The sequence below is a fragment of the Garra rufa genome, chromosome 18 (genome assembly GCF_049309525.1).
Source record: "Garra rufa chromosome 18, GarRuf1.0, whole genome shotgun sequence".
Taxonomy (NCBI): Eukaryota; Metazoa; Chordata; class Actinopteri; order Cypriniformes; family Cyprinidae; genus Garra; species Garra rufa.
In genome coordinates this window covers 9,257,542-9,278,793 of record NC_133378.1, presented here as the reverse complement: position 1 = coordinate 9,278,793, position 21,252 = coordinate 9,257,542, and the positions used below count along the sequence as shown (strand labels likewise).

General features: G+C 39.4%; 1 protein-coding gene across 1 annotated transcript in view; it reads left to right on the top strand.

The window, feature by feature from the left end:
* pkp1a (plakophilin 1a) overlaps positions 1 to 21,252 on the top strand; it is a 49,084-nt gene that overhangs the window by 15,781 nt on the left and 12,051 nt on the right. Inside the window, exons 3-10 of the mRNA XM_073823321.1 lie at positions 6,264 to 6,589; positions 6,891 to 7,035; positions 8,934 to 9,141; positions 9,328 to 9,496; positions 10,294 to 10,408; positions 12,189 to 12,341; positions 12,671 to 12,838; positions 12,918 to 13,071. Of these exons, the coding sequence (XP_073679422.1) occupies positions 6,264 to 6,589; positions 6,891 to 7,035; positions 8,934 to 9,141; positions 9,328 to 9,496; positions 10,294 to 10,408; positions 12,189 to 12,341; positions 12,671 to 12,838; positions 12,918 to 13,071 (1,438 nt within the window). The remainder of the gene's footprint in view (positions 1 to 6,263; positions 6,590 to 6,890; positions 7,036 to 8,933; positions 9,142 to 9,327; positions 9,497 to 10,293; positions 10,409 to 12,188; positions 12,342 to 12,670; positions 12,839 to 12,917; positions 13,072 to 21,252) is intronic.

Sequence of the window (21,252 nt, the reverse complement as noted above, 5' to 3'; positions counted from 1 at the left end):
GGGTCCGTCCCCGCGGGTCCCGCTGTACTCCCGTAGCAGTGCAGGCGTGTGGTGTGTACGTTTGGGCATAAAAAACATTTACAAAGTTACAAATCTCAAAGTCTACTCCAAAGGGAGATATTTAGTTTTTAAAAAGTCCCTTTTCAAGAACTACAACGAACGGTTCATTTAGACTACAGCGTTTATTTTCCGCATGCAATGATGTCACAACGCGGTATCCCGCCTACAGAAATTCAATTCGTTGGCGGGTTGGGGATTCGCCTAACTTTAGCATGTATTATGGACAGCCGCTTCTGGGATGCTTCAGCGAGCCGCAAGTCGTCTCAGCTTTAACTAAAGAGTCCGCAAACTGCTCCGGAATCCATGCTGGAGCCGCGCGATTGACGTGCGGTATAGAGGTTTCAAACACATGCAGAGTCGCGGCTGATGTAAACACAAACATTGGCTAATGATCATCCGTGCACGCGTTGAAGCCGCGCCGTAGACGTGCAGTGTGTGGTAAGACATTTATTCATCATACAGTGTAGATAGCTTCACTAGCCTTATGGTTTCGGGCATGTAAATAATAAATACTTTAGCACAATAATGATAATATCATGTATCGGCGATCTCGCAGGCTGATGATACGACCAACAATATTGTAGCGTTTTATTAACTCACCTTTCATGCATCATAGGTGTATATGACTTCCTTCTCTCAGACAAATGCAATCGGAGTTACATTCAAAAAAATCCTCGGTCTCCCAAGCTTTAGAACTGAACGGTATAGACGAGTGTTTCTCTCCATCAGTCCGAAACAAGTCGATCCATAAAAAAAGTGCCTCACATGGCTCCGGGGCGGTCGGTAAAAGCCTCCTTTAGTGATCCGATGTGTTTTTGTAAGAAAAATATCCAGATTTAAAATGTAAGAATCACTTTAATCTAGTTTGCTGCTTTGGGAAGGGGCGCAGCAGGGCGGAACGTGGTCTACGCTGTTTACCAATGGCAACGTAGTGGGACTGCTGACCAATCACAACACATTTGGTTTTTCGGAAGGCGGAACCCGGAACTAATCGAGCCGTTTGTGCCAGCCTGGGGAGAAAGCTATTGTAATGATGTAAATTATGTGAAAAATAATGCGTTTTTCGAATCACCAAGCATTAGAGCATGTTCAAGTACACCCCCAAAACAAAATAAAGACTTTGTAAAAGAGCATAATAGGACCCCTTTAAGGTTTTTGAGAAAAACATTCCAGGATTTTTCTCCATATTGTGGACTTCTGTGACGACCAGCGAGTTGCAGGTCTAAATTGCAGTTTCAGCACAGCTTCAAAGGGCTATACACGATCCCAGCCAAGGAATAAGGGTCTTATCTAGCGAAACAATCAGTCATTTTGTAAAAAGATTATCATTTGTGACAGATCTTTTCGCTAGATAAGACTCTTATTCCTCGGTTGTGATCGTGTAGAGCCATTTGAAGCTGCATTGAAACTGCATTTTGAACCTTCAACCTGCTCATCCCCATTAAAGTCCACTAAATGGAGAAAAATCCTGGAATGTTTTTCTTTAAAACCTTAATTTCTTTTTGACTGAAGAAAGAAAGACATGAGCATCTTGGTTGACATCGGGGCGAGTAAATTATCATGAAATGTTTATTCTGCAAGTAAACTGATTGCCTTCTAGCAATGTTCTCACATTCACATACAAGTCTTTTCCTGTGCCTCAGAGTTTTCTGCATCATAATCATTTTTGTAACGGAAATCCATGAGCTCAGTGCACCACTTGATCAGACTGAAGGAGTTGCTGCTCCATTGTGCCCTTGAGCAAAATACAGTTGAGAAACATCATCTGCTCATTAAACAGTGAAAAGTGGCTTTAAATCAATAGTTATTTTAGTATTAACAGACTGTAGGAGAAATGCCTTTATTTTAACACTGGGTTGTAGCTGTTTTTAATTTCTAAATACAGTTGAGGTCAAACAAGTTGAATCTTAAATGCCAAATTAATAATTTTACCAAAATAAAATGAATCATACAAAATGAATGTATTGTTTATTTAATTCTGACCTGAAAAAGATATTTCACATAAAAGATGCTTACATGAGGCTACAGAAGATAGTTAAATGTTTCCCAGAAGAAAAAATCAGTTATATTTACCCTGATTTTCAAACACACAATTTGAATGCATGTTTTTTGATTCATTCATCAAGTTGCATATGAGTCCCTCAGTTGTCCTTCAGTGTTACTTGGTGTATCTGCAGAATTTTTTAATATCAATTTAAGGCAATTTATAAATCGAGTATATCATTTATTATATTTATTTAAAACATAAATATTTCTGTCTTAATTGTTTAGCATTTTAGAAGGCACATTAACTTCCTTCACATTTACAACTCTATGTGTTTGCTGCATAAAAACATAGGTCGATAATTGCAATCATTTGACCATAAACAGCTGAAAAAAATGTGGAAATAAAAATTCATTCTCTGTCACGAGGTGGCGCTTTAGGAGCGCTGAAATACTACGGTTTCCCTAGTAACGGCTGTACACAAAGCAGCATTAACGTTGTTTTATCAGGCATGAAATGAAAATGCCAACGACACGTTTCTGAGCGATTTTGCGAGCCCTGATTTCATTATAGGGACAAATCCTAGGGTTGTAAATGGACCTGTAAAACCATTTCTGGAGATTTTTTGCCCTTTCCTATGCCATATACCTTCTATGTAGATATCAGAGAACAATTTAAAATATTCTCTCAATGCATTCTATGGCACCTTTAAAGTGCACCTCGCACTAGACTAGTCTACACTAGTTAGTGATGAAGTTCTTTGATAATGTAAATTTTCTTTGCTTGTTACTTGTAGCTGCTTTTTAAGATGAGGTAAGGATTATATTATCCAGCATTGCACAGTCATTAGGATAAAGGTTGTGAAATGTGGTTTAGGCTGAATTAAATACGATATATCAGAGTCCGTCTGTATATAGGAAACATAAACAATCACCTCGGTAACATCTATACGTTAATTAGAATTACCATGCGATAAAATGGCGCTAAACATACGCACGTGAATTACACGAGCATTTCCTCATTCTATATGAACTGAACTTCAACATGAACTGATGACAACAACCAGACATACAGCGGCAACATTATTGTAGTATGAAGGGTATAGAAAGATACATGCATTTACATTCAAGCACTGACATTTACCACTCACTGAAGATAGCAGAGAATGAAACCGAAAGTAAACTTGAACTTCACCGGAAAAACTACAGTCAGCGTTCTGTGCACGCAGAACATAGTCACATGCCCAATAACAAGACTACCCTTACAAAACGAATAGGGAATTTAGTACTCATGTTGCATGTTGCCACTGGTAAGCTCCGCTCTGCTGATGTTTACCTGTGCGCTGTGCATGCACGTGTGAAAAAGTCGCTCGTAATTTACATCAAGTGATCGGCTTTTTTGGTCGCCGCTTTTGGGGTTTGCCGATCAAGCTATTTTTGGCCAATATAGGCCGATCATGATCGGTGGCCGACCAATCGAAGCATCACTAGCAGAGATATGAAAAGCCATGTTTCTGAATGACAAAACCTAGTGATGCCATGTAGACAGAGAAGAGAAGTGGTCCAAGAACTGGGGGGGGGGGGGGGGGGGTAGTTACTTTTTTGTAGTACTTTAGCCTACTTTGTGTAATAACGAAAACATTTATTTCAGTGAAAAAATAAGTCCAAATCTCTGTATTTTAACATTTTGAACAATAGGGTTCTGCAATCTTTTGCTTTTTTTTTTTTTTTTTAGAAATTCTTGTGTGTTTTAATTTTTCTGATAATCAAATGAAAGCATAAACATTTATTTATTTTTAATTAAATGAAAAATAAACCCTTTTAATTTTTGGCAAACAAACAGAGGTTTACTGTTAAAATCAATACATGGAAGAAAAATTATATTCAGTTTAAAACGTTTAAATAATATTGTAGTATTTTTTTCTACAATTAAGTGGTTATTCTTGTTGTAATATTTATTTTTCATCGTATATTTATTGTTTTATGTAAATTATTTAAATAGGAATATATAAACACCTACATTATACTGTACAAAAGTAATACAATACTGATATAGTTCTGTTACATGTTAAACCGTACTTTTATTTGGACAAGTTGCCGTGAAGTTTCTGTGTACAGTATGGTATGATGCTAGTTTTCTCAAATGAAACGGTAAAAGTGACAGCTTTGGAGATTGAGTTTATCTGTTCATGTGAGATGCAAATGCCAAAAATTACGTGTGCTTCAGTATGCGTATAGAAAAAAAAACACGTCTTCGCCATTCATACATACAGAGGCAAACGAAACATGCAGGATTCATATTAAAATGGTCTTTTTGCATCTCAGTTTTCACAGACACTAGTCCATATCGCGATTTGAATAAAGTGACAGAACAACTTTTGGTTTATTAATCCAAAAATCGACGAATTCCGTGGCATTCCGCGCTATAGTAAATTCCGTTTTTATGAATGGAGTCCGTGAACCCGTCTGTGTTTTCGGGGAGGAGACATTGTAAACGCGCGACCGCGAGACAGAAATGAAATGCTTTTGTGTAAATAAGATACATAACATAAGGCTATTTAGTTTGTTTAATAAAAGAACAATGTATAGACATGTTCTATAGGAAAGATAACCTTAAATGACTTAAACTGTGATCTGGCGCTATATCCAAAATAAAATGAACTTGACGTTCAAGGGGGGCGGGGGGTGCCGTTGGGGTGGCGCGGCGCCCCCCTAAGATAATGGTAGGGGAAACACTGCAGCAAGATAAGTATTGAAGATTTGGAATCCACTAGTGCCAGTCTTAGGGCTTCAACAACTCAGAGCAAGGTAGTCTCATTTGAATGTCCACTTCTTAAAACCAGACTGGTTGCTGTCCAGGAGGTAGTAATGTGTGCTGAGACTTGGATAAAAACAGCTCGTTCAAGTGTTTTTGCAATGAAAGGAAGAAGGGAAACTGGTCTGTAGTTCTCTAATAGAGATAGGTTAAGGGTGGGTTTCTTTGGTAGAGGGGTTAAACGAGCTTGTTTAAATGTAGAGGGAAAAACACCATTTGGAAGGGATGTGTTAATGATGTGAGTGAGTGCAGGTACACCTGCAGGCAAAAATGGCTTGAAGGAGATGAGATGGAATAGGATCATGTGGACAAGTGGTAGGATGATTAGAAAGGATGAGTGAAGAGAAGGATGTGAATGAGTGTATGTTTACAGGTAAGATGTGCTTGGTAGATTGTGGTATGGAAAATTGTGCATTGATGGTTTCGATTTTATTATTGAAGAAAGTGACAAAGTTTGTCAGCTGTCAGAGTTGATGAAGGAGGGGAATGAGGAGTACACAGGAGGGAGGAAAATGTTTAAAAGAGCATGCAAGAGTTAGACAAATTGTTAATTTTGTTATGATAGTATGTCCTTTTAGCAATTCTGAGAAAAACAATTCTGAACTGTGAGATATAAACTCACAATTGATATAAATTCGCCATTTTTAGAAAAAAAAAAATTCTAAGTTTGTAACTCATAATTGCAAGATAAAAGTTTGAATTCCACATTTATAACTTGTGACTGGAAGAATATTCTCAGTTCTGAGAGAAAAGTCAGATTTGCAAGATTTCAAACAATTCTGAGAAAAAAAATACTAAATTCTAAGTTTTATAACTCATAAATGGAAGATATAAAGTTGCAATCTGAAAAAAATTCTGCATTTCAATATATAAACTAAATTCTGGGAGAAAAATCAGAATAGCGAGATAGAATTCAGACTTTTTTCTCAGAATTGTGTTTGACTTTATAACTCGCAATTGCAAGATATAAACTCTCACTTCTGACTTTTCTCTAAGAATGGCAAGATAAACACAATTCTGAGAAAAAAAGTTTAAATTACAATACATACAGTCACTATTCTGAACTATAGTATAAAAACTTGCAATTACTTGCAATTGCAAGATATAAAGTTGCTATTCTGAGAAACAAGTTTATAACTTGCAGTTGGAAGATATACAGTTGTAATTTTGAGAAAGTAGTCTAGATATAAACTAGAAAAAAAGTTTAAATTCTTAGTTTATAACTTGCAATTGAAAGATATAAAAAATGTGAAAATTGGAAGATAAACACAATTCTGAAAAAAAAGTCTGAACTGCGCGAGATAAATTTCTGAGAATTCCATATTCAATTTTTTAAATATTATTTTATTTATGATTTTTCTTAATTCATTAGCAATTTATTCATTATTGTTTTTTATTTGCCCAGACTGGTCGCAGCTTGTCAGTGCGCAACACAGTGAGAAGGCAGACCCAGAACAGCCTGTGGAATGCACAGTCTCTGTCTAATGGGATGAGAGCCAGTGGCAGCGACTCGTCCTTGAATAAGATAGGCCGCTCAATTACCCAGCAGTCTAAAGTGAGGTCTGCTACCGTGCGATATACCCGAGCACCTGTACACTCAATGAGACTCCAGGAGAATAACCTGCGGGCCAACACCAGCCAATCACAGGTCGCAAGCATAAAAAGTTCCCACAGCCAATCACAGACAACTACTAAAGCCACCACGACCAAGAACAAATCAGAAGCACTGGGGTGAGTGTGCGGCATCTTAGCTGCATCTTAATTTAGTTTACTTATGCTTATAGTAGCAAGTAAAAGAGCATTAGATCCCTCACTGAAACATATTGCATTTTTTAAATGTGCCAGTATGAAATGGCAGTTTTGTTTTCTAAACATTCATTTTGCAAATACCTTGCATCATCTATATGCTAGTGTGGTTTTAAAAAATTTTTACTTTTAGCAAATACAAATATACATTTTCTTCTAAGTTTTTGTCATAGTTTGTCAAAGTAGTAGTTGAATGTGTGTAACTTGTTTCATAAACATTGTTCAGTGCGAGTGGTGCTGAGGGATCTGTGCCTAACATCACTCTGGAGGAGGCAGTGGCGTATCTGTCACACTCAGACGTCAGTTATCAGCTCTGTGGAGCTTCATTCATACAGCACCACACCTACACTGACGACACAGCCAAACAAGAGGTCAGCAAATTAAAGCAAGAGCTGTCTGTCTGTCTGTCTGTCTGTCTGTCTGTCTGTCTGTCTGTCTGTCTGTCTGTCTGTCTGTCTGTCTGTCTGTGCGTGCTATTTGTCTGTCTGTCTGTCTGTCTGTCTGTCTGTCTGTCTGTGCTATTTGTCTGTCTGTCTGTCTGTCTGTCTGTCTGTCTGTCTGTCTGTCTGTCTGTCTGTCTGTCTGTGCTATTTGTCTGTCTGTCTGTCTGTGCTATTTGTCTGTCTGTCTGTCTGTGCTATTTGTCTGTCTGTCTGTCTGTCTGTCTGTCTGTCTGTCTGTCTGTCTGTCTGTCTGTCTGTCTGTCTGTCTGTCTGTGTTATTTGTCTGTCTGTCTGTGCTATTTGTCTGTGCTATTTGTCTGTCTGTCTGTCTGTCTGTCTGTGTTATTTGTCTGTCTGTCTGTCTGTCTGTCTGTGTTATTTGTCTGTCTGTCTGTGCTATTTGTCTGTCTGTCTGTCTGTCTGTCTGTCTGTCTGTCTGTCTGTCTGTCTGTCTGTCTGTGCTATTTGTCTGTCTGTCTGTGCTATTTGTCTGTCTGTCTGTCTGTCTGTCTGTCTGTCTGTCTGTGCTATTTGTCTGTCTGTCTGTCTGTCTGTCTGTCTGTGCTATTTGTCTGTCTGTCTGTCTGTCTGTCTGTCTGTGCTATTTGTCTGTCTGTCTGTCTGTGCTATTTGTCTGTCTGTCTGTTTGTGCTATTTGTCTGTCTGTCTGTCTGTCTGTCTGTCTGTCTGTCTGTCTGTCTGTGCTATTTGTCTGTCTGTCTGTCTGTCTGTCTGTCTGCCTGTCTGTCTGTGCTATTTGTCTGTCTGTCTGTCTGTCTGTCTGTCTGTCTGTCTGTGCTATTTGTCTGTCTGTCTGTCTGTCTGTCTGTCTGTCTGTCTGTCTGTGCTATTTGTCTGTCTGTCTGTCTGTCTGTCTGTGCTATTTGTCTGTCTGTCTGTCTGTGCTATTTGTCTGTCTGTCTGTTTGTGCTATTTGTCTGTCTGTCTGTCTGTCTGTCTGTCTGTCTGTGCTATTTGTCTGTCTGTCTGTCTGTGCTATTTGTCTGTCTGTCTGTTTGTGCTATTTGTCTGTCTGTCTGTCTGTCTGTCTGTCTGTCTGTCTGTCTGTCTGTGCTATTTGTCTGTCTGTCTGTCTGTCTGTCTGTCTGCCTGTCTGTCTGTGCTATTTGTCTGTCTGTCTGTCTGTCTGTCTGTCTGTCTGTCTGTGCTATTTGTCTGTCTGTCTGCCTGTGCTATTTGTCTGTCTGTCTGTCTGTCTGTCTGTCTGTCTGTGCTATTTGTCTGTCTGTCTGTCTGTCTGTCTGTCTGTCTGTGCTGTCTGTCTGTCTGTGCTATTTGTCTATCTGTCTGTCTATCTGTCTATCTGTCTGTCTGTCTGTCTGTCTGTCTTTTCTGTTGGTCTATCTTATTTGTCTGTCTGTTTATTTATCTATCTGTCTATCTATCATATATGTCTGGCTTATTTGTCTGTCTGTCTGTCTGTCTGTTTAAATATCTACAGTATCTGTATGTCTTTCTGTCTATCTGTCTTTTCTGTCCATCTATCTTATTTGTCTGTCTGTCTATATATATATATATATAATATATATATATATATATATATGTCTGTCTATCTATGTATCTATCTATCTATGTATCTATCTATCTGTCTGTCTGTCTATCTGTCTGTCTGTCTGTCTGTCTGTCTGTCTACTTATTTCACTCATTAAAATGCAAATCAATTTATAACTTTTTTTAAATGTATTTTTCTATCTATCATAAATAATTAATTTATTCCATATATTTTATTTTTAATATCTAATGTTGAATACTACACATTATTGTAAATAATTAAAATATTATGTGTTGTTTTGTATCACTGAAAGGTTTGGCGTTTGGGGGGGATTCCTTATCTTATTGACCTCCTGAAAATCGATAATCCACTGCTACAGCAGACCGCGGCTGCTGCACTGCGCAATTTGGTTTTTAAAGACAACAATAACAAGCTTGAGGTGGACAGGGCTGATGGAGTAGAGGTTATTTTATCTTTGCTCAGAGACACCAGTGATACAGAAACACAGAAACAACTCACTGGTAAGACATGTCATTCAACATTTTATTGTTTTGTGTGTCATTTGTTGTCTTATAATCTAATTAAGTTGTGTGTGAATGGTGTCCTATAGCTGAATAAAGCTTTATAGCTGTGTTTGTTATTAATGTGTTTATCAAAAGCTTTTTAAAATGTGAAGTATGCAGTTTAACCTTTTGATGATCATTCAGGCCTGTTGTGGAACCTGTCCTCGGCTGATGACTTAAAGCCTGAGCTGATCAAGAATGCCCTGCCACAGCTTTCAGAAAGCATTGTGGTGCCGCACAACAGCTTGGCTGACAGTGACACTAACAGACACATTGACCCCGAGGTCTTCTACAACACCACCGGCTGTTTAAGGTGCGTTACACTGAGAAACTGATCATTGAGTGCAAGAGCACTGTGAGATCTGAAAAGAAATAGAATAGATTCATATTTAAAGGAACATGTGTAATAATTGAGAAATCATGAAGGAGATTCCTGTCATGATTTAAGCACCCTTATGCCATTCAACACACACACAAACTTCTTTTTCGGATTCACTATAAAAATAACAGTAAGTACTATATTTCAAGTTGTATGACAACTTATGTAATTCCACTGAAACATAACAGTACATGGTTTTGAATGACATGAGGGTGAGTAAGTAACCAAATTCAAAACCTTATACACACCTTATTTCTTGCGTGGTACTTTGATAAAAAACAGACTACAAAGTCTATGCACATTTTCTACTTTCACTTTCTTGTATGGTGGCCTGTTATGTAGTTTTAGGGTTCAGTGAGTTGTTTTTGGCAAGAAAAGCTGAAATATGTGCCAATCCTCAAGTACAATAGGCATACTCTCACTGTTTATCAAATTATGTCATCTTTAACACCCAATAATATCTATGGGTTAGAAACACTAACCAACAGAGTGATGTCTTATAACTCATCTGAGCTCATCATCAGCAGATTTCTTGGAGCTGTCATGTTGTTTCATGCAAGTTTTCATACTAGTGTTGTATTATTACCTAACTTGTTTGTTATCAGAGATATATCACAAGATAAGACAGACAAGAGGACTGTTACACCATAGACTAGCACACGTATAATCATTGTGCTGTCTTGCAAAAGTAATGTCTGTTGTAATGCTAAGTTTTGGTTGTGTTCTTGTAGAAACCTCAGCTGTGCAAGTGAGAGCGAGAGGAAAACTATGAGGAACTGCCCACTACTTATTGACTCTCTCGTGACCTTCATTCAGACTCGGATGGAAAGCGAGCCAGATGACAAGGTCATCATGTTTTCTTTTGTGCTGCATGTTCTCTAAGCTCTTAAATTACATGGAAACATTTGAGGACACTAAAACAGATGCCCCAACGTTAGAAGTGCAAAGTTATCTAAACATCTTTATGAAGCTGCTTCTTCTGAGACAATATTTGGACTGTATCTCCTCTTAGAGTTTTCAAGCTACAACCACTAAACTTGGGTCAGACCTTCAGACTGTTCTGAAGTTAGTTGTTAAATAATTTCTAACTGATCCGGCTTGAGGATATATTTTCCAGAATCTGGCAGTAAGTTTTAAGCGGTCATTTTGGCCCATCTCTGCAAGACAGACATTTCAGGACAGGAGATGGACTAAAACTGAAGTCCCAAAACTTACTGCCAGATTCTGGTGGATAAACTTGAAAGAGTGCTGTAAGAGGATGTGGTGCTGGTCCTTCAAGAGCCACTCTCAACTCATCTGTCTATAAAGCCTATAAAAACAGTCTCCATGTATTTCACAACACTTCAGAATGTTATTCTTATTAATTGAGGGCCATTTTTTAGGATTTTTTGCCCAAGCAAAGTCTCTGAGAACCTGACACATTGCACTTCTGGAGACTCAAGGTAGGTTGCAGTTCTGGAAAACGGTGGCGCTGGAGACTAAATGGTTCCTGATGGTTTCATATCTAATTCTTAACATTAATTCTTACTTTTTTTTGCAATTAACATGCATCTTTTCTCCTCCACCTGTTTTTTCTGACAATGCAGATACAGCAAGCGTTTTTCTGTCTGGTGGTCATGCCTTAAATTTGTCATTTCCAGTATTGCATTAGTATTGCATCCTTCTCATGGGCATTTAATAGTTTTTGACTTTTCAGTCTGAGGTAAATCTCTTTTTTGGCTCATTTTATCTGTAAAAAAAAAAAATGTGCATAATAATTCTGCACACCTGAATATAAGGAGTTTTTCACTTTTTATGTGAAAACATGCTAGCAACATGATGATCATGCTAAAAACATGTTAATAATGTTAGAAACATCCTGTAAACATGAAGGGTGTCCACAAACTTTTGACCATGTGGTGTATATTTTAATAGAGCTGCAATGTAATTTTAATTACATTTTTAATTGATGATTAATCAGAGTTGAATCGCTCATATAGTATGATATAGAAGAATGTAGAGCTCATACTTGAGGAAAAAAAAAATTCAGAGGCCTCAAACTGTTTTGTAGAGTTGATGAAATTCTTATAGATTGTAATGTAAATCAACAAGATCTTTATAACAGTATAAAAGACTAATTGAATAAAGATCTGTCTGCAGCTCTTTGATCATGTTAAAACGTGTAGGCTCTTGAAATTTCAATAGCAGATATGATACAGTAGGTTTTATCCACCTTATTTTACCCTGTAAGAGCGGGCCATTTGTAAATTGAATGACTCATCCGCGTCCAGCTATTTTTAGCTGTACAAAACAGCTTGTTTTGCTGCTTGATATAGCAAACTGGTGTGTCTTACCATATTATTTTAGTGTATTTTCTTAATTATAAACACTGGTTTGTAGTGCAAACAGTTTCCTGTTTACTGCACGTTGTTATTCTTCTCGTTATTTCCCTATGGCAGCTTATAAACCAGAAGTCTAACACATTACGAGAAAACAGCTTATACCGCATAAAAAAATTAATTGGATAGTGTTAAGCATATTCATAGAGCTTTTGTGTAGTCTTCCAGAATACACCGAAAATGTAGTGCAACAAGCTGAAAGTGACTTCTGTGTCCTGTTTCTGTTTGTTTTCATGCTTTGGGAGCAGTCAGTGGAAAACTGTGTCTGCATACTTCACAACTTGAGCTACCAGCTGGAGAAAGAGGCTCCTGAACACTTCACACATTTCTCTGTTCCTGAAGAGAGACTAAACGGGGAAAAAAAGAGCATCTTCAGCCCCAGGAGCACCAAGACCCAAAAGGTATGAGCAGTTCCTGATGAAACAACTAGAATTAGTTATCACAATTTTTAGTATTATTTTACAAATGCATATGACTTTCTGTCTTCTGTGGAACACAAAAAGAGAAAAATTAAGCTCCTGGAGCTTTCAAGTTTTGAAAAGTGTTTAAGAATTAGAATGATTTCTGAAGGATCTTGTGGCACTGAAGACTGGAGTAATAATGCTGAAAATTCATCTTTGATCACAAAAATAAATTACATTTTAAAATATATTACAAAAGAAAAGACTTACTTTAAAATGTACATTTTAAAAGGTGTCTTCAATACATTCACAGTGCTTTTTGTTATCAGGAGTTCAACTTCCCAGCCATGGAGAAGGAAGAACCTAAAGGAGTGAATTGGTTGTACCACCAGAAGTCCTTGCAGCAGTATTTGTATCTGCTGTCCTTAAGTCAGAACGAGGCCACTCTGGAGGCATGCTGTGGAGCCCTGCAGAACCTGACCGCTTCAAAAAGCCCTGTATGTAGACATTCTGGAAATATACACGCAGCTGAACTTGAGGAGAAGTTGTTCAACTTGTATTTTGACCTCTGCGCAGTTGTCCACGCTGATGAGTAGCAGCATCATACAGAAGAGGAATGGCCTATATGTTATTTTGCCCCTGCTGAAATCAAAAAACCTGGGCCTACAGAAGACCGCCATGTCCTTAGTGGGCAACATGTCCCGTGTGTCATCTCTACGGGATACTATGGGTAAGAGTTTTTTTTTTATTTTTTTATCATACCTAGAAAACACTTGATTTGGGAAGACGTCCATATGAAGTAGTAGTTCATTATTGGGAATCAGCTTTGTCAGATTATTCTATTCCCATAAGTGGAGTCAAAAACTGATTCATTGATTTATTTAAATGTATTTACATGTATATATTCATATAATTTATATACATATACCTAACATATGTCACATATATTGTTATTGTTATTGAAATTGTTTCTTTTTAGTTTTACTTTTATTATTATATAAGAATTGTGCAATTAATTAATATTGAGCATTTGTGTGTGTTTTTTTGCAGTGTTTATTTATTTACTTGTGTATTTATTTATTACAATTAATTCGTATTTGGGGTCAGTTACCTAAAATACATCAAGTCTGATATTGCTGTTTTCCAGTGTTTATTTATTTATTTGCAATTAATTAATATTGAGGTCAGTTACCTACAATAAATTGTGTTATATTGCTTTTTTGCCGTGTTAATTAATTTATTTGTTTAGTTAGTTACAATTAAGTAATATGGAGGTCAGTTACCTAAAATAGATCAAGTGTGCAACTTTTTTTGGTTTGTAAACTTCTTAACTTTTTATTCACATTATGTATATTACAGATGTACTACCAGTCAAAAGTTTGTGAACAGTAAGATTTTTTGTTTTTTAAAGTCTTTTCAGCTCTCCAAACCTGCATTTGTTTGATCTAAAGTACAGCAAAAACCATAAAAATGTAGAAATAGAAAACTTTTTTTCTATTTGAATATATTTTGAAATGTAATTTATTCCTGTGATTTCAAAGCAAAATTTTTAGCATCATTACTCCTTCAGAAATCATTCTAATATTTTTAGTTGCTGCTCAAAAAACATTTTTGCACTACTTTCTTTTGAGCGTTTGACATGTCTGAAAAGAAGGGTGATAACAAACAGCATTTTAAACAGTGTGTCCCTCCCTGGCGAGACGGGCGAGTCCCTTTCTCCTTCCTCACCTAGCAGATACACCGCTCTTTCTGGGTCGGAAGCCCGTTCGGCAGTTTCTTCCCCCCTGGGGGAGCACTTGACTCTCCATATTTCTTCCTGTGGAGGTGGCCGAGGAAGCTGGGGACACGCCCCTTCAGTCTGTCCAGTGTAAGGAGCTCTTGGAGGTGGTGACTCGTGCGGCAGAGATGCTCACAAGTCTCTGAGCTAGAGTCCAAGTCAACGCTCAAGTCTCTGAGTTAGAGTCCAAGTCAAGTCTCAAGTCTCTTTATTATATTAAGTCTCTGGTTAAAATAAGTTTTGTATCACGAACAGCGACCCATCCAACACGGCATAGCTATATATAAGGAATTCAAAGCATGTTATATGTTATTATTACTCCTTTATCTATTAGCATACAGTATCTCCTTTGATTTTGGTATATAATAAGTATAAACAGGCTATTTCAACATGACAAAAACACCAAAAATGCTTTACTTTTAAGTTATCTGTATTTTGCCTTGTAGCATGAACACACAGTACAGTACATTTAGTATGTTTTTTTAAGCCGTTTGGTTTATGAGGACACAGATGTCCTCATAAGCCATGTTTACGTTGTAATAGCCTATGTCACTGTTAAGGCTGGACCAGAATATTTGATTATTCGAATATTCGTTCAGTGGGTTGACATTCGATTTTAAATTTTAAGATTTGAATATTCTTCTTTTTTTTCATACACCTTTCATCCCCCGCGAAACGGTTCTCATTCGTGCTTAAATATGAATGAAGAAGATCAGACTGCTGTGCCACTAACAGACAGCAAAAATAAAAGAGATTGAGCAATATTTGGGAGACACTAGCCTACTAAAGTACAGTCAGGCCCACTTACATGGTGGAAGTAAAACTAAGGCTGTGACTGTCCCAATACCGTGCCAGTGCCTTCAACGCAGCTGTAAGTTCCGCGTTCAAACGCACTCAATAAGCTAAAGCTGACCGCAAAGCCCCAGCAAAAATAATTACCATGAATGTGTCTGGGAAAAAGTAAGGAGATATTCGAATTATTTATTAATAAACTATTTGTCGCAAAGGTGAAGTTGATGATTCTAACTCGTCATCTGCTCATCGGACGCGCCTTTAATGCCTAAATGTGTCTTTATGGATTAGGCCTATAGCTAATGAGAGAGTTTTGTTTTCGATTTTAATTATTTAAAATTATTTATTTACAGTTCTGGATGATATACTACTCCTACCTTTATGAGCCACAATGAAGTTTCACATTGCACCGGCACCTCCATGTCCTGAAAAGCCAGCTTCAGCTTTCACTCTTCGCGCAAACGATTGGATATGCGCCTAATAGCACACATTTATCTAGTTTAAACGATAAAACTAATATTGTGATATGCTTTAAGTTTTTAATATCTATGGATTTTAATTGAAATTGTGACGACTTAAGAGAGCTAAATTGATCTGTCTGTCGCTGGCCCGCTTGTGGTTACTTTAAAAAACAAAAACTTGAATTTCACAAACAAAACGTGTTCCAAATATATTCCTAAATTTACTTCATAAACTAAATAAACGAAAATAAATGTAATCACGTTGCTATTAAAAACAGCAGCTGTGTAATGGGACAGAGAAAGAAAAAAGTTCCAGTCGGACTTGGGCCAGTATTGTGATGAGCTGTCAGACAGGTCCGGGCGAGGTTTAAGGAATTTTTGCAACGAATGTTTATTTAATAGCCTATTTAACATTCTTATTTAGGCTACTTTTTTATTTAAATGTATTATTTATTTTATTTATTTTAGCGTTTTGTAGACTGGTTGTTCACTGACGGAAGTGCTCAAATAAACACGCACGTTTGTTAATAATGTTTGAGCCTAATTTATTATTGTTTCAAAATAATATACACATGTATTGTAGCCTACATAAAGGCCTATATACACAAACGTTATATATAAATAATTTAGATATAAATATTATTATTCTACCTTTTCTGTTTGGGCCGTCTTGTTTGAAGTTTTTAAATCCAAAGCTAATGATGAATAGCACAGCAGTCGACGTGTGTTTGTTGTCCTCTCATGTGTGGCAGCCGCGCCTAAAAAATAAAAATAAAAAAACGGAGGGAGCTCATTAGTTGTTTCCTAAAAATAAACATTGTTCACGAGTCCCGCAGCTCGAGTCTGAAGTCTTTCGAGGACGAGTCTCAAGTCAAGTCTGAAGTCACTGTGTGTCAAACTTGAGTCCCCATCTCTGTCATGCGGTTGCCAAATTAAAAATAGAATGGCCCGCTGATATTTCCTCGGAGCAACCAAAAAGCAAGTTAGACGAGAGATTCTTGCAGTCCAAACCACCACCTCCTCGCCGGGGTTTTCCGTTCTTTCCCGATCTCCACACCGAGGTGTCGAGATCATGGTCTAAACCATTCTCGGCCCTTGTTCACTCTCCCACCACATCTAACAACGGCAATGTGGTTGGTTTGAGTGAGCACGGATACAGGGCAATGCCCCGGGTTGAACAGACACTCGCTAGCTATCTGTCTCCCGGTGCGGCATCGTCCCTGAAAGCCCCGGCATTACCCAGTAAACCTCTCCGTACTATATCGTCTTTACTGGGTAAAGGGTACTCGGCAGCAGGTCAGGCCTGCGCTTGCCTGCACACCTGCTGGACGACGTTTGCGAGCTGCGTCGTACCGCCGATCTAGCTCTGCGCGCCACCATGGAGACCTCCAGTGCCATGGCAGCTATGGTGGCTGCAGAAAGGCACCTCTGGCTGACCCTGTCCGAAATGAGAGAGAAGGACAGGGTCTACCTTCTTGACGCCCCACATGTGCCCTCAGGCCTGTTTGGCAACTCAGTTTCATCTGTCGTCGACAGGTTCCAACAGTCTAGGCAGCAAGCGGTGGCGTTCCAGAGGTTCCTTCCTCGCCGGTCTCGCTTTTGGGGCTGCTGGGCGGGAGCAGCCCTTTCCGAGTACCAGCGCCTCATACAGGGACGCACAAAAGCAGAGCATTGCCTCCCATGCTCCCCCTAAATGGGATCAAGAGTCCCAGCAGCGCTCTAAATTGGGGTTTTCAAAGAGCAGGCTCTGGTACTGGAACAAGAAGTAGAAACTCTTTTGAGAAAGGAGGCCATCGAAGTAGTCCCTCCTCACCTCAGAGAGTCCGGGTTCTACAGCCGGTACTTCATAGTTCCCAAGAAGTAGGGTTGCATCCGATTTTAGACCTCCAGTTGCTGAACCGTGCGGTTAAGAAGCTCAAGTTCAGAATGCTTACTCTCAAGCAGGTCATGTCTCAGATCAGGTCCAAGGACTGGTTTGTAACGATAGATCTGAAGTAAGCTTACTTCCACATCTCCATCCTTCCACAACACAGGAAGTTTCTGAGGTTCGCTTTTGGGGACAAAGCCTACCAATACAGAGTTTTTCCGTTCAGCCTAGCACCCTCGCCCCAAACTTTTACCAAATGTGTGGACGCTGCACTGGCTCCATTGCGAATCCAGGGCATCTGCATTCTCAACTATATAGACGACTGGCTGATCCTAGCTCAGTCGGAGCAGTTGGCGGTTTGCCATCGAGATGTCATTCTCGCCCACATGAAAGTATTGGGGCTCAGACTAAACTCCAAGAAAAGTGTGCTTTCTCCGTCTCAGAGGACCACTTATCTAGGGGTAGTGTGGAATTCGACCATGATGCAGGCACATCTGTGTCCTGCTCGGATAGAGTCGTTCCTCACGTTAGTCAAGAGAGTCAGAATAGGCCAGTCACTCACTGTGAAGCAGTTTCAAGTTCTGCTGGGCCTGATGGCAGCTGCGTCCAATGTAATACCTTTTGGCCTGCTGTACATGTGGCCCCTACAGTGATGGCTCAGGACCAAGGGGTTTTCACCGAGGGGCAACCCTCTCTGCATGATCAAGGTCATGCGGCGCTACTTTCGTGCCTTATGGTGCGTTCACATCGGACGCGAATGAAGCAGCAAGCGCGAGGATTTACATGTTAACTCATTGCAAAGACGCGAATAGCCATCCTGCGGCGCGCATTGAGCATTTCAAGTGTTTGCCGCGCCATTCGCGTGAGTTGAAAAATCTGAACTTTGGCGAAAATTTGCGCCGCGTTAACCAATCAGGAGCTTGCTCTAGTAGTGACGGAGGCAGAAATCCGAAACAACAATGGAGGACAAAATCACCGTTGCTGTATGTGGTTACTTGGAGTTGTACGATACATCTTTGTACTTTTATAGAAACGAGAATAAAAATGATCTTGCTTGGAGGAAAGTGAGTGAAGAGGTCGGATAATCTGGTAAGTTTGAAAAAAAAAAAAAAACGCTCTTTACTCAATTTGACCTACATATATATACAAATTGATACTACAACCAAGCTAAAGCTGGCAAATTGAGCTCAGCTCAGCCCGTGGTCTGTGGAGCGGTCGCCATCGTACGTGGTATATCAATTGCCTGGAAAGGCAGGCCGTGTTTCTGGCTTTGAAACCCTTTCTCCCAGACCTGACAGATCGCCATGTGTTGGTGCGCACCGACAACACAGCGGTGGTCGCTTACATCAACCACCTGGAAGGACTGCGTTCGTGCCCCCTGGAGGTGGCTGGCTCGGCTAGAAGAATATGAATATGAAGCGTTGTGGGTCTGGTTGCGTCCCAGTCATCTTCCTCGAGGGTTAAGTTGTATTGCTGCTGTGCTATATTTTCCACCATGCTCCTCTGCAACAGCCCAACCTGATTTACTAATCTCACAGTACTTGGATCGTTGTCTCAAATATATTGAATGTAACTATCAGCAGGCTGCAATTGTCATACTTGGTGACACAAATAAGTATAAGGCCTAAACCATCTGCAGTAGACATGGTTTGAAACAAATCGTGACTGGAGCAACAAGAAAGGCTAGTCAGCTAGACTCTATATTCACCAATATTTCCTCTCTGCATCAGATACTGGAACATCTGCCTCCTATTGGCTCTTCTGACCATCAGACTATCTTGCTAGATGCAGGGAACTGGCCCACCAAATCTACTAAACATATTTTTTTGCAGGAAATGTACCCCTGAGACAATCAGGGAACTAGGTCTTCTTATGAACACTACTGACTTTTCTCACATCCATGAACTATGGATCCTGAGGCTAAGGTTGGTGCCTTTACTTCCACTATCATATCTATCTTGCATAAAACAGTTCCATTGAAGAAAGTATCTATCACAAACACAGACAAGCCTTGGATGACTGTTCAAATTAAAGATCTGATAAAAGATAGTCTGCTTTTTGCTCTGGCAACAAAACATCTTTTATGAAGTTAAAATCAATCGTTGCCAAAAGTTGCAAAGAAACAATATTACCAGCATGAGGTGGAGGAACTGCGATGCTCCAAGCCAAAACAATGGTTTAAGTCTGAAGAAGTTAATGGGGATGGAAGGAGATGAGAGTGATACTATCTCAGGATAAAAACAACATGCAATGTGAGTGTGACACTCTGGCTAGGCACTTTGCTTCTGTGTGGAACTATGCAAGCCACATTTCCCTGTCTGAGGAAGAAGTTACCTGCAAGTTGTTAAATTGTAGTGTACAAGTTAAGACTAGACTTCGTAAAGTGAATGCAGCCATGGCTACTGGTCCCGATTGCGTTCCACCTTGGGTGCTAAAGGCTTTTTATGAAGAGTTGGCAGTGGTGTTATGTGATATTTTCAATATATGTATCCAGCATAACATTTTTCCAAAACAATGGAAGGAAGCCATAGTCAAAGCTGTTCCTAAAAAAGCAAAGCCTAGTTTCCAGCAAATTACTGTCAGATCTCATTACTCATTAGCTGTGTTGGGAAAGTGTATGAAGGAATCCTCAGAGATGCCATTTTGGAGGATATAGCTACAAAGATCGAACCATCACACATTCTGCAGCACTGGCACGAAGCACTCAACAACTCCCCCAAAATGGATACACATGCTGTTTTTGTTGACTTTACTCGAGCTTTTAACACAATTAAACATTATCAACTGCTACTATCCTTAGCTGATTTGCATGTTAGACGACCCCTTTGGCTCATTGTAAAGAGCTATCTGAGTAACCGAGAGCAGAGGGTGAAGTGGGGCTCCTGTGTGTCTAGCTCCTTTCTGGTTCCAGCTGGTGTTCCCCAAGGAGGACTTTATCCCCTCTGCTGTTTGTTGTATGTATAAACAGCCACCTCGTATTCGTATTTGCCACCTTCGGTAATACCTGGCACGAATACACTGGCACGAAGCACTCAACAACTCCCCCAAAATGGATATACATGCTGTTTTTGTTGACTTTACTCAAGCTTTTGACACAATTAAACATCGTCAACTGCTACTATCCTTAGCTGATTTGCATGTTAACCGAGAGCAGAGGTTGAAGTGGGGCTCCTGTGTGTCTAGCTCCTTTCCGGTTCCAGCTAGTGTTCCCCAAAGGGGGCTTTTATCCCCTCTGCTATTTGTTGCATGTATAAACAGCCACCTCGTATTTGTATTTGCCACCTTCGGTAATACCTGTGAAATATTCGGATGATCTAACAATCACAGAGCTTCTAATGGGATCTTTACCTGGACTCACTCAGAAGGCCTTAGATTCTGTAGTGGAATGGGGACAAGAATTTACATTAGCAGTGAATGGAGCTAAGACTGTGGACATGGTAATTAGTGCCAGGAAGAGGACAACATTCCGCCCCCTCCCTCTCCTATTATCTCAGGACATGCAATTAGTAGAGTTTCCACCTTTAAATTGCTTGGAGTCCAAATATCCTCTGACTTGTCATGGATGCCCACGTTAAGTACATGATTTCGAAGGTGCGTCCCAGAATATATTACCTTTGTGCTGCAAAAACCTTTGCGGGTCTGCCTTGTATGTCTTATTGCAAGTATACTTGACTTATATACAGCCAATCTTGAGTATGCTAGCCCAGTATGGGGTGGTCTACCTAAAGGTCTCTCTGAGGAGTTAGAGAGGATACAAAAGTGATGCTGTCGGATAATAGGCATCCCTACTTCCACTCTTCCAGCACTGAGTGAGAGGCGTGAGGAAGCCAAATACTCAAGGACAGTTCATCACCACTGCATTGCTTCCTATCTATGGTTCCAACACATACTTATTCCCTCCGGTGGCACAAGACATATGTTGTACCTAGGAGTAACACTAAACGTCATGAACTTTCTTTTATTCCCCGTGCTCTAAAATGAGTGTATTGATAACAGGTCACAGGTCTTTGATTA